The following is a 16,843-nucleotide window of genomic DNA, read 5'->3' as shown; positions in this document are numbered from 1 at the left end:
TGGCAGAGAGCAGCTACTCACAACAGATTTACTGAACAAATTGATGCAAACATGCATTCATGTAGGGAACGAACTAGTAAGTTCCCTTGCTGATCTGAGGAAACAAGGGAAGGGTAATTAATGCAAGAGGGTTGTTGGGTATGGAATGAAGGAAGGGAAGGGAATCAATATTGATTAAAGGAAGACTGAATTTTGCCCAGATTTGTTTCTGTGAAAGTATTTTAAGACATTTCAATAACTGAAATAACTGTACAAAAAATAAACAAATTAACTTTATTAAGTTACCACTTCAGTCCTTACATTGATTTGTTTACAAAAATATCAGTTTGAAATGCATTATTGAAAGTGAGTACACACAATAAATAGAAAATAAGGATGCATGGTGCTGGAGACATCTCAACCAACTTATCTTCATCTACTGCCCACTGTTGTAGACAAAATTTGACACCAACTTATTATCTTCATCTACTGCCCATTGCTGTAGACAAAATTTGACACGCAAACAGCATTTTTGAAAGAGCAGTCAAAGTACCGGGGAGAGGGCTGCAAACTATGAGAAAAGTAGCTTAAAACTCTGGACCACTCACCAAAAAAAAAAAAAAAATCACTGTTTATCTGGAAGCTAACCTCAGTATAACACCGAATTATCTACTACTACCCACAAGAACAATTTAAAAATAAGAAAAGTGCCAAGGAACCTTCATTAACACTATTTTTAAGTCAAAGTTTTTACTTTAAACATCTGATGATTACTCAAATATCCTAAGCCATGAGGCAGACCCTAAGACAATAAGTTATAAATAGTCTGAATTTAATAACTTAAAAGTGATATGGTTAATATAATACACACTGCATGAGTATCTCAACCAACCTCTTTCAGGTGAGGTGATAACTAAAAGGTTTAAATTTACAGTTTCAATTTCTGTTCAGAAGAGTGATGTCAGTATTCTAGCAATAGTGATGACATCCCATTATTGTAAATATGCTAATATACATATTACTCTGAATTACACTCGATTGAATTCTATGTACACGTGGTTCCATATTCCAAGTGCAAATATTCAATGGTACGGGTTTATAATCAAAGCTGGGTTTGACAAATGCTTTCTGACTTCTGAAAGCAAATGATAAAAGTACTTCCTAAAAGTGAATAAACTAGTTACAAGTAGGTGACCATTTCCTTTTTCTCTTTACGTGTGATGAACTTCATGAAGCATTAATTCCCGAGGTATATTTGTTTCTGGACCATACAGCTTACATGCTCTTCTTTCAAAGGCAGCTACCATCTGCTTTACAACTTCATCGAAAAACAACGTGGCAAGCTGAGAGTGCAGAAGTGAGCGAAATTCAAAAGAAATCTGTAGAAAAATGTTAATAATTATTTTAGAAAGATCTTTCTTTTACTAAATCTCCACTTAGGGTAATGGTGTTCACACTGTGAAATGGGTTACTTGGCCCAGTACCTAAGGCAGAGCTCTATGGGTCTATCTAGATGAGATTTTTAACATACCTCAGAAGAGGGAGATTTGTTTCCTGCAGTAAGCACAACAACGGCTAAACAATAAGCTTAAGTAAACAAGGCCAATGAATCTCATTTTGGGGCAAAGAGTCTGCTTTTATTAAGTTAAAGAAACCTGGAAAAAAGCTTTGCTAAATACCATGTTTATCACTTTGGCTTCTTATTAATATGCCCCTTTTAGAGCTACCTTACCTCCCAAAAGGAAATAAGGAAGGGAAGTGATCCTTCTGATATGGTATTCCCATGAGAAGTAGTAGCAGAAAGATGAGATTAACCCACAAAATAGATGATGAAGGTGGTTCAATCTTTAAGTAGACAATGATTTAGAACTTTCTTTATATCCCCTCAAGACAGAATTCCCAGTTTAAGAAATAATATCTTAAGGACCTTAAATATCCATTAACTTCTGAATGTTTTAATTTTTTATTTTAAAATAATTTGATTTATAAAAAAGTTGCAAAAACAGTACTAAGATTTCTCATACACCCATCACCCAGATACCCCTATTTCAATGTCTTATATAATCACAGTACAATTAAAACCAGGAAATTAACAGAGGGAGTTAGTATTACTAGATAATAATGCTATTACCTAATCTAGAGAGGTTTCATTCAAATTTCCCCAACTGTCCCATATATGCCCACTAATTTTGTAATGAAAGCAACTTAAGAGCTGAGAATAGCATACAGTAATTTACTCAAAATTATAACCATTTCTTCTTTTTAATAATATTTATTTATTTATTTATTTGGTTGGTTGGTTGCGCTGGGTGTTAGCTGCGGCTCACAGGCTCATTAGTTGTGGCATGCGAACCCTTAGTTGCGTGTGTCTTACAATCTATGGACTTGTAAAAATTAGAAAATAGAGAAGGGATGACTATTCAAGGTTTCAAGAAATAAAACAGAAAAAGAGAAAGGGTCATTAGCATTCTTTTCTTTTTTTTGGCCGCGTCACACAGCATGAAGGATCTCAGTTCCCCAACCAGGGATTGAACCCGTGTTCCCTGCAGTGGAAGCACAGAGTCCTAACTACTGGACCGCTAGGGAATTCCCCTAGCATTTTTTCTTATAAAATTAGTGCAAAAAAAAAAAAAAAAAATTAGTGCAGAAAAAGGTATTCAATACCCAGAAATATGAGATTTTTAAAAAAATGTCTTTCAGTAATTGCTATGCATGTAGGTTATTAATTATGACATCTGGGTTCTAATAAAAATGGATTACTCCTTCTTTACCAACTTCACCTGATGTTTGGAACAAATAGAGGGCTTTATGAGAGACTTACTGAAAAATCCAAAGTACAAGTTCTTGGGTAGCCAGGAAGACCTGGGCTAAAACGCCATACAGTCTCCAAATGATTGAAGAGCTTCCCATCAGTACAGGATGCCTAAAACAAAATGAAAAAAATAAAACCACAGTTAAATACCATTTGGATTGGGTCCAGAATCTACAACTGAAGATGACTTCTTTGAGAAGTAAATATTTTTATAGGTCAGATCACAGGTGACAAAAACATATCATTGATAGCTTGGTACTAGGAAGTGATCTCTGGCCAATATAAGCCATTTTCCTTTCTCCTGGGATCCCCAAGATTGCCACTTGTTCTCTTCCGCTGCTGTCACCCACTGTGCTACTTCGAGTTCTCCTCCCACAACAAAACAGGGAGTGACTACCTGGAAGTTTATTTCCAGTTCTGCCACTTATAAGTGATCCTGAACAAGTTAATTCCCTGTACTGTATTTCCTTAATCTATAAAATATGTATAATGCCTGTCTTATACCATCAGTACGAGATGGCTAAATTTAATATTTGTAAAGTATTTGGCACAGATCCCTAGAACAATTCTATAATTCTTTCCAACCCAAAGATTTTCTCTTATCAATCACATTCAGTCTTTCCCTAACTCATTATTCTTTATTTCTAGAGGCCTCTATGGTTCCAGTTTTCCTGAAAGTGTGGCCCTGACCCTTGTCCCTGACCCACTGCTTTCTGACCTCTCATCTCTTCTGTGCTCATGTTTATTTTACATGTGTGTGTACACACTGAAACATAATACACAGTAATACTATGTGCAGTGCATCCTGACATATCCCATTCTATATCATTAAAAAATGTTGGTTGAGACCCATTGAAGAGTTGCCTCCTGCAGTGTGAAAAATGGTGGCCAGAACCATAGTTACTAGTCCACTGTTAGGACAGGTTATGACCTTGAATGAAGTTCAGTTTCTTTATTTACTATCCTAAGAGGCCATCTGGGCCTTATTATACTAGTAGACAATTGACCTCAAGAATATCTATCACCTTACCTTCCCTTAGAAGCAGCCTATTTTTTAAATTCTTGTTTCAAAGTCTACACTCCCCTCCTCAATTAAGCCTTAAGTTTTCAGCAATTCTGGCAAATCGTGGGGCCGATAAATGATCAAGCCCCTCTACCCCCTTTCTTTTGGATAAGTTATCCCCCTCAAGAATTTAGACTGTCCCTCTCCTGAGGCTACACACTACAAAATATATTGCAAAATAAGGACCTGCATAGGTAAACTCTGTTTCCCCCAAGTAAACAGTCATTTTTTTCTCCCATAGCTACAGCCTACCTAAACACAGACTATAGGATTATTTCTCTGACTATATCTGGATCTCTCTAAAGATAGTTCAAACTGGGGGCTAAAGAGCTAAAAATCCATTTGCAGTTTATTCCTCACTTCCTCTTCATCTAAACCCTTTTGAATTAATTATCAGATGGTAACACGGTAGAATCATTATAAACTGCATCCATACTAAAAAGCATTTAAAAAGATATGCTCTATTTACATTTATAAAAAGAACATATTATTTTAATTTTTAATATGGAAACCAGTGAATGTTTTAAAACTTATTTAGACACGATAAAATAAGTCATTAAAATACTAACTACTTTAATAACTGAATTTAGTCACATTATGCTAAGTCACTGGGGAGAAGTAAAAATTTTCTTCAGAGTTTGGCTTTATATATAGTTCAATAATGGCTATCCAATTTTTAAAACTATCAAAAGTCTATAATAAAACCTTATTGTTTCAGTTATCCAACTTCGTTTATTTACTTTTTTTTGTTTTTGGCCATGCCTTACAGCTTGTGAGATCTTAGTTCCCCAACCAGGGATCAAACCCATGCCCCCTGCGGTGGAAGCCTGGAGTCTTAACCACTGGACCACGAGGGAAGTCCCTGTTTATTTACTTTTATTTTTAATTTTTTTAAACTTTTTCAGTTATCCAACTTTAAGATAATGCAGTCCACCTTTCTTTTACAACCACATAAGAAGCTTATAGGAAATTTAATAGTGAAGGAGAAACAGCTGTTGGGAATAATCACTATAATATGGCACCTTCCTCTGACCACTTTTTCACAAAATGTGGCAGTGCTATACTCATATCAATAACCCAGCTCAAGGATCCACGGATTTTTACTGGTATGTTTTGATAGGGACAATACTGCCAAAGATCTCATTCCTAACAGAGATACTGAACACAGTAGGAAGGTTTCTGGCCATTACAGATTCAGGTAGACTACAATCACTGACATGTTAAGTCACAGGCACATTTGGGGCAGCTAACAATTCACAGAAAATGTCACATGGCTTCTGCTGCTTCCTCAGTTATAATAATTTTTATTATATGTCACATATGTGTATCAGGTATTAAAATCCAGAACCTGAACCCAGGGAAAATTGAAAGCTGAACACAGTTGTGTGTTATTCTCAAATATGTCTTTAAACAATAAACTAGCACACTAAGTGAGACAGCTTATTTTAATGGAAAAATAGTTTTGGAATCAGACACACACAGTATGAATTTGTGTAAGGCTCTTAATTTCCCTAAGCCTCATAAAATTGAGATAGCAATGACTATCTAATACATATTACTATAATTAAAAAAAAAAAGTTTCCTCCCTCCTTGGCAGTGTTAAAAGTTACTGAAATTATTATGAACATCTGTGGATCTACAATAACCCAGAACAGAGTAGTGAGAACTTCATAAACAAAGAGGCCTCATGACTCCTGTCATTGTAGTACTGGTGCTGAGGATACAGAGACGAAAAAGAGGATCTCCCATTCCCTCAAGTAGCTCGATTTTTTCAAGCAGAAATCCAAATGAAGAAAGAAATTATACTACAGAGTGATAAGAGAAATAAATAAAGCACGTGCAAAGCCCAAAGGAATCACCGAGGTAGAACTAGTCATCTATATGAAAAGAAAGGGAGAAAGCAGGTTGGAATTTGAAGGATTAACAGGCAAGGAATTTTCATTACAGGTAAAAGAGGGAACAACATGCAAAGGCACAGGGCTGTGTAATGAGCACTACATGGTTCATTCCTGGAAGCCAGGGAAGGGAAGAAAGCCAGGAGGAGAAAATGAGACTTTTTTAGAGTTCTTTTAGTTAGATGCAGGATATGTTAAGATCTAAGTTATGAGAGTCTGAATGGTAAGAGACTGAGGTCAGGGGACTCAATTTTAAGATTACAGAGATATTTGCTGCTGTCAGACAGACTAGAGTCTTGGCTGTGATCTAACTCTTCTAGGCCTTAGTGTACTCAACTATAAGATGGAGAATAAAATTTGCATCTCAAAGGGCTGTTGTGAAGAGTAATTCAAGTAAAGCACTATAAAGAGCTCAGTATGTCAGCTATTTTAAGTGTAGTACAGGAGGTGAAAAATCCACAACTATGGGGCAAACAGGTGAAAACAGTCATAATAACGACAGAGTCCCACAGTGGGGCACAGTCTTTTAAGTGGAGCTGAAGTTTTGAGAGTGCGACTAGGGTGGACTCCAAGGTCTCAGCTTCACTGGACAGTATGCTCTTTCTGGTATGAGAGTTGCACCTCCTCAATGCCTGACAAAGAGGTGACGAAGGCATTTAGCTCTGGCCAATTACCAAGAAATGATACCACCACTAAATCCTGTGAGCACAGAACACAATTCAGCTTTGAAAGTCTTTGGTCATCACACTCTAGAAATTCAATAGAAATGGGCATTACTCTGTGGAATTCTGCCTTTTTTGTGTGATGAAGTCTGGGTACCTTTTCTAAATGTGCACCCTCCTCTGAGAAGAGTAAGATGATTAATATATGCATGCAACAACACTTGGCATTTCAGTACCTGGTACATGGCAGGATGACTTCAATAATGTTTATGTTCTCCACATTTATATCTTTTCTACCCTTCTGCATCCTCTCACCACTTTCCCTTCCTTAACTTAAGAAAAAGTAGTGCAAGTATTAAAACATTTCTCACTTGTGCGGCCATCTCTTTCCTGTGGGTCAGTAGTCCTCAACAGAAGGACAAAAGAAAAAGCTTCTCATTTCCATGTTCTAGTTAAATTTCAATTTGGAAAGAATAATGCTAATATTGTGTAAAATAACACGATTTAAGAGATATAATAAATAGTTTGTTTTTTCCCTTCTATTAGTTTAGAGAAGTCTTCTTAATGCTATTATACTTTAACCCATTTAACATAATATTTGAGGAATATTTAAAAACAACAAAAAACAAAACCATTACCTTTACCAAATGTGGTTTCACCAAGGTTACCACTGATGTATAGCGCTCCAATACAGGTGGAAACCCAATTTCTAATCGTGTTTTGCAGTATCCAGATCTCCTTGATATTACATCTGATTTTTTGCACCAAGGAACAAAATGCTTGTAATCCTCCATTCCTGATACTACATCATACATTTCCTGCATAGAATATCTTAAAAAAAAAAAGGAGAGGTGTTAACTGCATCTATTTATATGGTATATGTACACTTTAAATTGAATATGAATAAAGTTTACTATGTATGAGGCAATAAATCATTTGGCACACATACAGAACCACACTCTGGGATGAATGTCTTCAAAACACAGAAAATAAAAGGATAAAAGGGAACTAAACATATGTCTGTAGCAGAGCTTACAATGTGGCAGACCACAGGTTGAATCTAGCTTGCAGATATGGTTTTTAAAATTTTAATTAGTGACCAGCATTTAAAAACTGAGACTTCGAGAGAAAAAGACTAGAAGCAACCTAAATGTTTATTCGGTTGATAAACATTAATAATTGCTTAATAATAAATGGTTGATGAATTATGGTACACTCACACTGTGGAACTCTATCAGTTATTTAAAGGGATTAAGATCAGATGTACAGTTGACCCTTGAACAACACAGGTTTGAACTGTGTGGGTCCACTTACACACGAAGTTTTTTCAGTAAATTTAGTACCTGTATTTTCATTTTACAGATCTTTAAATTAAATGTGAGGGAAAGTTGGTGTTCAATTAGAGATCACAATATGTGGAATCAAAACAACTAGGGTTTGAGTCTTGATTTTATCCAAACTGTTTCATCAGCTTCCTGCCTTTGGGTGAGTCATTTAACAATTCCTCGTTTGGAGACAGAAATAGCAGTATGCAGATTTTTTTTACTCTGTGGGGGTCTGCACCCCCTAAACACCCCACTTTTCAAGGGTCAACCGCATACTTTAGAGCAAACAGGTTTACAAGATGTTGCTACATGAAAAAAGGCACACTAAAGCAGACGGGATATATTCGATTCTATTATCTATTTGAGAAATATCATAAGTGTATACTATATTTCCTCAAGTTTAAACATTCGGGATTTTTTTCCTGAAAATAATTATTATGTTAATAGACTGTCTGTAATGAAAATACATTTAAAAAGTCCTAGAAGGATACAGATTAAACAATTACCAGTTGTTAATTCAGGAAAAAGAAGTAGGAGTAAAAATAGACTAAGTCTTTTAGTATACATATTTCTAAATTGTTAAGTTTTTATACAAGTATGTGATGATTTCGTAATTAAGAAACGAAAAAAATCTATTCTATAACACAAAAAAAGGAAACCTCTCATTCTTTTTATGAGCCAGCATAACATACTGTGAACCCAAGCCTCACAAAGAACATAAAAAACAAAATCTATAAACCCACATCACCTGTGAGTACTGAGGCAAAACTTCTAAATATCAGCAAATATAATAGAGCAATATATTTTCTAAAAAATACAACAATCAAATCCAACTCATTTAAGGATGTTTGGATGGTTTAATACTAAGAATTACATTATTATAACCATATTAATTAGTCAAAACAAAAACATTATATGATTCCCTCCATAGATAGTAAAATACCAGAAGCATTCCTATTAGAGTTAGAAATAAGTCAAAGGTGCTATCATCACTGTTATTTGACATTTTTCTGAAAGTATGTCAAAATAATTAAATCAAAGCATGAAATATGAGGCACATGTGTGGAAAAGAATTAGGCAAAATGATAAATTGGCAGGTGATATGACTATCAAATCAGAAGCTAATCAATTCAGAATTCAGTTATGTAGCCTGTTGAGAAATATATAAAAATTAATATCATTCCTATACTAACAAGTAGAAAACAGTAGCATAGAAATGCAAAATACATAGAAATAAATACGACAAAAAACCATCAGGGTTTAAATGAAAAACCAAACAACAAAAACATTGTGCATACAAGTAAAAGACACCTGAATGAGAACCAGACACATATAATTCTTGGTTATAAAGACTCACACTGTTAAAACATAATTCACCTCAAAATGATACAGTAAACAACTACATTCTAAAGTTTAAAAGGGCATTTTTGGAATATGACAGAATGAGTGTTTATATGTATTTAATTTTTATGATCATGAAATGAGGCCCACAGCAGAGGGGGGAAAATAAACCTACCCTCCCCATGTTCTCAGACACTTGGAAATAAATGCCAAAATAAGTCCCATGAAGAAGTATGAAACCTGGTAGCCTGGAAGCTAATTGTCATACAGTAGTCTGCACTGACTAAGAAAGCAGTATAGCATAGCAGTCAAGGGGATGGACTTTGTAGTCAGAAAGTACTGTGTTCAAATATCAACTCTAAAACATAGTAAGTCATGTGACCCTGGCTACGTTGCTTAACCTCTCAACTTCATTTTCTTCATCCATAATTGAAAAATACCTCTACAGGTTCTTTTTTTTTTTTTTTAATATTTATTTATTTCACTGTCCAATCTTCATTGTGGCATGCAGGATCTTTCACTGCGGTGCTCCCTTGTGGCGTGTGGGCTTCTCTCTACTTGTGGCATATGGGTTTTCTCTTCTCTAGTTGTGGCGCGGGCTCCAGAGCGTGTGGGCTCTGTAGTTTGTGGCATGCGGGCTCTCTAGTTGAGGTGCGCGAGCTCAGTAGTTGTGGTGGCGGGCTTAGTTGCCCCGCCACATGTGGGATCTTAGTTCCCTGACCAGGGATCGAACCTGCGTCCCCAACATTGGAAGGTGGATTATTTACCACTGGACCACCAGGGAAGTCCCTACAGGGTTCTTTTAAGGGTTAAGTGAAATAGTTTTAGCATAATGCACAATGCTTACTAGGCACTTAATAAATGGTAGCTATTATGTGTTTATGTCAAATATGGGGGAAGACGAATATCATTAGATAAGACCAATTTGTAATAAAAAGAATTTTAACATGAGAATGAATAAGGAAGCAAGTAAGAATAAGTAAATATGGTGGGAAAAATAAGCTTAGGAGTCATATGACACAACATAATCTCTCTGAGCTTCAGTTTCCTCATCTCTAAAATGGGAATAATACCTAGTTCACATGGCTATTGTGAGAATTAAATGAAACAATAAATATAGAGCCCCCAGCAGTGCCTGTCAAATGGCAAGTACACAGTAAAAGGAAGATGTTATATTTCTGATTCAAAAGGAAAGCAGACCAATTCACTATTTGATTTCTCATCCTTTTGTCGCCATGTCTCTTTTCAACAGATACCAGCTGAGGCAAAGATGTCTTCCTATCCAAGTGTTTACACTTGCTTTATGTGGCATTATTGCTGGCCACCTGGAGGCTACAATTACATAGCGGTAACATGACTAGTTCTTGCCAGTAATATCTGAGAGTAAGCACTGGGTGTCACTCCCAGACCAATATGATTAAGAACCAGGTGTATCTTTTTAAGAGACTCTGAAGACTAAGGAATTACAAAAGTCACAAATCGGATGGAGCCTGGGTTCCTGAATCACTACTCGAGGATTGCTGCCCATGGATTGGGCATACCCACTTCAACTTTACATGAGAAAGAAATAAACTTTTGGGTTTTACCTGTATGGTTGCTAGCATTACCTTAACTAATACAGTGACTATCCAGTAATAGCGGTAAATTATGTGACAAAAGTTATGAGTATGCCCAAAGTTCTTTACTACATAAAAATTAGAAGGGAAAAAGCAACTAAATAAAGTGAATGAAAAGTACTTTTAGAAGAATTCATGTAATATTTAATGGCCTGTTGGGAATTAAGACCCCCTTGTAGAAATTCCCATATGAAGGACTGCTTGATTTCTGGTTTAGCAGATCTGCAGACGCTCTATACTCTGCTGTATATACCCCTAGGTGAGGGGCCAAACCTGGCCTGCTGCGTGGCTCTGTAAATAAAATTTTGTTAAGAACACAGCCACGCCCATTTATTACATATTGTCTATGGCTACTTTTGGGCTACAGTGACAGAGTTGAGTAGTTGCAACAGAGACAGTATGGTCTACAAACCTACTTACTAACTGGCCCTTTACAGAAAAAGCTTGCCAACCTCTGCTCTAGATGGTAGGGGCCTCTTAGCATGTTTATATGTACTTACCTAGGTATGTGTGTATGCGAGGGAGCTATACAGACATATTTGGCTCAACGTATCAGTAATGTTGCCACTATGAAAAAGAACAGTGTACAAAAAATGCAGGTCATAAACAGTTTAATTATTTCCTTTAAATGTCAAGATTTAAATCTATCCTATAAAGTTACCACATGACTACATTCAACAGATATTTATAAAACGGCAAGGGCTAGAAAATTAGAGCTTAGTCTGTAAGAAGAGAATCCAGAAAAAAAGAGGCATGATGTTCTATAGAAAATTGTGAACACGCTCTTTTAGTACAACTACTATTTTATACAAACCCTATAATTCTTCTCTCTGAATATTCTTTTCTTTTGTTTATTAATGGGGCAGCAATTCTGAAGAAAGTTCTTGCATGTATCTCCTTCGGCAAAACTGAGGTATGCAGTGGAAGAGTTCTGCTCATCAGTATACCACAGGAAGCTAAATATCTAAAAAGACAAAAATTACCCGATTGAGTAACACTGACAATTAAGAGGAAACACAAACTATAGAGATTGTAAAATAACAATCATACTTTAGAAGGCTGTGCAACCTTAGAATATTCCTGAAAAAATACACACACACACACACACACACACACAAATAAGCTTCTAAAGCACCATAAAGAAACTAAAAAGGGACTTCCCTGGTGGCGCAGTGGTTAAGAATCTGCCTGCTATATATATGGAATCTAAAAAAAAAAAAAAAAGGTTCTGAAGAACCTAGGAGCAGGACAGGAATAAAGACGCAGTAGAGAATGGACTTGAGGACACAGGGAGGGGGAAGGGTAAGCTGGGACGAAGTCGGAGAGTGGCATGGACATACACACTTACCAAATGTCAAATAGATAGCTGGTGGGAAGCAGCCGCATAGCACAGGGAGATCAGCTCTGTGCTTTGTGACCACCTAGATGGGTGGGATAGGGAAGGTGGGAGGGAGACGCAAGAGGGAGGGGATATGGGGACATATGTATACGTATAGCTGATTCACTTTGTTATAAAGCAGAAACTAACACACCATTGTAAAGCAATTATACTCCAATAAAGATGTTAAAAAAAAAGAATCTGCCTGCCAATGCAGGGGACATGGGTTTAAGCCCTGGTCCGGGAAGATCCTGCATGCCATGGAGCAACTTAGCCCATGCGCCACAACTACAGAGCTTGCGCTCTAGAGCCCGCGAGCCACAACTACTGAGCCCACACGCCACAACTACTGAAGCCCACGCGCCTAGAGCCTGTGCTCCGCAACAAGAGAAGCCACCGCAATGAGAAGTCCGCACACCTCAACGAAGAGTAGCCCCCTCTCGCTGCAACTAGAGAAAGCCCACGCGCTGCAACTAAGACCCAATGCAGCCAAAAATGAATAAAATAAAACAAATAAATTTTATTAAAAAAAAAGAAACTAAAAATACCAGCTTACAGTTACGGTTAGAAGCTTCTAACAGAAAAGGTATCTCTCCCAGAAGTTGGCTTTTAGTCTGCAGTCATGTTTTACAACATATTCTTACCCTAGGCTTGCTAGGATATTCATCATCCAATTTTCAACTCATCTACTCAGCTTGTTTTCCCAGCTGGATCCACAGGAGTTTCCTTAATTCTTGATCTACTCTGTGAGATTTGAAATTAGGTCTTGCTCTCCCATTGGCTATCCGGTGGCCCTGTCAGACCTGCTGTTCAGTTATCTTTTACCTTCCAATCTCCATTTCCATGTGTGTATGTAAAAACATATGTCAAGGTAATTAGAATGTTAACTGTTTGGGTGCTTCGTAATACAGATGCCTGATATGCTCTTGTTCACCTAAATGTTTTCAGCCTTTATTCTAATAAGATTATTGCATAACTGTTTTACACTACTATTCGTGCATTATTAGTTCACATACTGATTGAGCGCCTATTCTGAGCTAGGCACTAGGGATAGTATGGTGAATAAAACAAACATGAAGATTACATTGTAGTTGAGGAGTCAAAAAAAAAATCACTAAAATAGAAATGGGTGTGGGGACATGTAATTAGGACCTCCTTTAGACAGAGTGGTCCAGGAAGTCCTCTGAGGTTGTATTTCAGCTGAGACATAATGGATAAGGAGGCATTAGCCATGCTAAGAGAGAAATAGATATGTATGTACATAATAAATGCATGTGCACATATATATAAAATCTCTCTCACACATACGTGTGTGTATGTACGTGGGAGAAGGAGAGGTAGATACAGAGCATTTCAGGTACTAGCGAAAGAGCTTGGCAGCATCCAGACACTAAAAAAGACAAACAGTGTAACAGCAGTATAGCAAGCCAGGGGGAGAGCACCATGAAATAATGTTAGAGGGAGAGGCTGGAGCTCGATCATGCTGGGGATTATTGGTGAGGATAAAGCAATTTGGAATTTATTCTCAATGAGATGTTCTTGAAGTGTTCCAAGTAAGAGAGCAATATTTCATTAAATTGAGTCTTCAAGTTAATTTTTAAAAGTGTAATGGAGTGGCCTGGTGAAATCTCATGTTATCATATATGAAATTTGATTTATATAAGATATGATTTACATATAAATAAAATTTCTTCAAGGACACTGAGACCCTACAGTTTGGCCGGAAGAGAAAATCAAGTTAAAGAATGACTGAAGAAATTGACGATATTCAGCCAGAAGATAAGGGGTGATACTTGAGACTATGGCTCCAAAAATACAAGAAAAAACTTTTGAACAATTAAAGCTGTTTATAAAAATTGGGTAGACTTATTCCAAAGGTAATGAAAGAAAGGTCAATGAAAATAGTTAAGCTAAATGCTTCATGACTATGGAAAAGAATCAAGCATATGAACTGTATGAATGAACTTAAGTCTCTTTTAAGATAGATTCATCTCCTAGAGAGAATAAGGGTGTCATGTGTTCCTAAAAATCTTTAAAAATATGATGTTATGTGAATTTTAAAGGCAGTGATAATATTTTTAAAAGCCTACTGTAATTTTTTTGAGTAGAGCTATAGAGTTTGCTTTAAAGTGGAATTATGCCAATGAAAGTGACTGACAGTTATTCTGCTGAATGAAGCAGAACAGTGGAAATAAAATAATTAGGCAGGGATTTCCCTGGTGGCACAGCGGTTAAGAATCTGCCTGCTAATGCAGGGGACACGGGCTCGAGCCCTGGTCCGGGAAGATCCCACGTGCCGTGGAGCAACTAAGCCTGTGCGCCACAACTACTGAGCCTGCGCTCTAGAGCCTGACTGCCACAACTACTGAGCCCACGTGCCACAACTACTGAAGTCCGCGCACCTAGAGCCCGTGCTCCACAACAAGAGAAGCCACCACAAGGAGACGCCCACACACCACAACAAAGAGTAGCCCCCGCTCGCCGCAAGTAGAGAAAGCCCGCACGCAGCCATGAAGACCCAACACAGCCAAAAATAAATAAATTTTAAAAAAATAATAATAATAATTAGGCAGTTAATTTAGCTTCCCCCTTAAAAAGCCACAAAATATAATTTAGAATCTCTGGTAGCCACACAGATTATAAAAACCAAGCTTGGTGTTCAAAATGCCTAATCACCCATTTCCCTTCTAAGACATTCTTTAGATGTCTTTAACTGTTTTAATAGTTTCATCTATTTTGCTCACTTTTCGTATAGATACCTTCTTATCTATTATTGGAAGCCAATTATGTGGCAGATACTATGCACAATTATTAACAATTTTCTGATAAATCAGACCAGAAAAAGCAGCATCTGAGATAAACCTTTACTAAAAAAAAAATAATAAGACCCTTGCTTCTGAAGAGGTGAACTGGGTGTTTTGGAAACTTACTTTTCATTGTATATGGTTTTGAATTTTGTACCAAGTTCATGTAATACGGTCCTCCTATCCCCCGAAAAAGAAACACTTACACAATCTGATTACAATCATAAGGGAAATGCCTGTGTTTAAAGCAAGTTAACAGGTGTTTTCTGATCGGTCTGCATACTATGGTTACAATGCCCTGGACTGCCCATCTATTTTCACATATTATCAAGAACAATATGTCTTCAACTGCAATACGAGAACCATACAATCGTATATATGGTTAAACCATGAAATGAAAACTGGACCAGATGAAGGACAGTTTTTTGGTCACTAATCTTCCAATACTACATCCCAAATACTCTATTACAATAAAGGCCAGAATCTATGTTAATGCTTCAGCCTTGCAATGAACTCGTAAACTCTCTCCCTCTTCATTATCATAAACAGTAAATATTTTATCCTGGAATTTAAGCCTTAATTTGATCACTAAAGCAATTTTTAGTTTTATTTGCAAGCCAGCATTTTATAAGAATAATACAAGCAGATCTAAAGCATGATACAGTATGTTCTGCTTGAAACTTTTTCAACCAATAAATGTCTAAAAGGATTTGGAGTTGGTTGGGTTGCTGGTATTTAAAAAAATTCTTCATTGAATCTAGATGTCCTGGAGCTCAACCAGATTTGTCCTTTCTTCCTCCATCCCGTAGTTTACAACTGAATTAATTTTAAACGTTAACTTTAATTGTCGAGCATAATTTATTAAAATGGCATTAATAAAAGGAAACTAAGTGGTAGAAGTAGGGAATCTTTCGTGTCTCCACCTCCATCACCTACCGAAAAAGAACCAACCAGGAAAATCGAAGGCAGACTCTGGTTCAAGGTTACAGGACTTCTAAGTTACAATGGCATGGAAAAAAATCCAAGTCCCCGGCTTCGGCTTAGTTTAGCAAGCACCAAAGGGCGGGGGCAAAGACCGCTACCAGAAACCGGGAAAGCACGTCTGGCCATCGGATACGCTGGGGGAACAAAGGGGGCCTTTCTGCCAGGCCACAAACTCCCACACGCCCATCAACCCGCAACTCCTGCGCCGCAAAGTTATAACTTTCCGAGAGCAGCAGCAGTAGCCCATGCGGAGGAGGCCGGAAGAGCCCAAAAGCAGCCCCGCCGAGTTGCTTTATCAGCTGCTTCAAAGTCGCTTAGCGGATGATTCACCGCCTCTCGCGAGGGCAGCGAATCACAAACACAAGACGGGGAGCCCGGGACAGGCCAGCGAGCCTCCGGCCAAGGGGGTGAGGGAAAACGCGCGGCCCTGAGAAGGCAGGAGACCCTTTCTCTCCAGAGACGCGGAAACGCATTCGGTCCGCCTGCCCCACCCCAAATGCCCCCAGTCCCCTTGCTCAGCAGGCCTGGGCTGAAAACTACCCTGGCCGCTGCGCCCCCGTTGTTCATTACCTGACGTTCCGCGCAGGCCCCTGCGCTGGAGCTGGGGCTCCGGCCGCTGCCGCCGACTTCGGACGGCATCGCGAGACCACCTTTTTCAGGGCCCTCTGACCGGTCCGAGCTGCCATTATCATCTGACTAAAACCGGTCGCCAGTAAGCTGGGACCCGGCCCACGGCACCGCCCTCCTCCGGCGGCCCGGGCCACCCGGCGCCGCCGCCATCCAGCCAATCGGCGGGCCCCCTGAGCGGTCAGACGCGCCCCTTCTCCTTCCCCGATTACGCAAAGCTGACGCACGCTCCCACTGCCGCAGGCCCGACTGTAAATGCGTTCGTCATCCTGCCGGCCAATCAAAGGGAGCGCAGGGCCGCCTAGACGCACCCCTCTCCGCCGGCGGGTCTCCAGTTCCCGCCGCGCGCTCTGGCCC

At 38.3% G+C, this 16,843-nt stretch overlaps 1 protein-coding gene across 2 annotated transcripts; it reads right to left on the bottom strand.

Moving 5' to 3' along the window:
- Positions 1–254: 254 nt before the first annotated feature.
- COQ10B (coenzyme Q10B) lies at positions 255–16,572 on the bottom strand. Of its 2 annotated transcripts, XM_036858578.1 has the most exons (5): positions 16,430–16,569; positions 11,508–11,657; positions 7,050–7,242; positions 2,801–2,902; positions 255–1,358 (listed from the first exon to the last, which is right to left on the bottom strand). In XM_036858578.1, the coding sequence occupies exons 1-5, from the start codon at positions 16,549–16,551 to the stop codon at positions 1,191–1,193; spliced, it is 735 nt and encodes a 244-aa protein (XP_036714473.1). In that variant the 5' UTR covers positions 16,552–16,569; the 3' UTR covers positions 255–1,190. The 2 variants fall into 2 exon arrangements, with proteins under 2 accessions (XP_036714473.1, XP_036714474.1); XM_036858579.1 differs by lacking the exon at positions 11,508–11,657 and having other exon boundaries at positions 16,430–16,572.
- Positions 16,573–16,843: the final 271 nt, after the last annotated feature.

The sequence above is a fragment of the Balaenoptera musculus genome, chromosome 7 (genome assembly GCF_009873245.2).
Source record: "Balaenoptera musculus isolate JJ_BM4_2016_0621 chromosome 7, mBalMus1.pri.v3, whole genome shotgun sequence".
Taxonomy (NCBI): Eukaryota; Metazoa; Chordata; class Mammalia; order Artiodactyla; family Balaenopteridae; genus Balaenoptera; species Balaenoptera musculus.
This window is presented reverse-complemented; position numbering and strand designations above follow the sequence as displayed.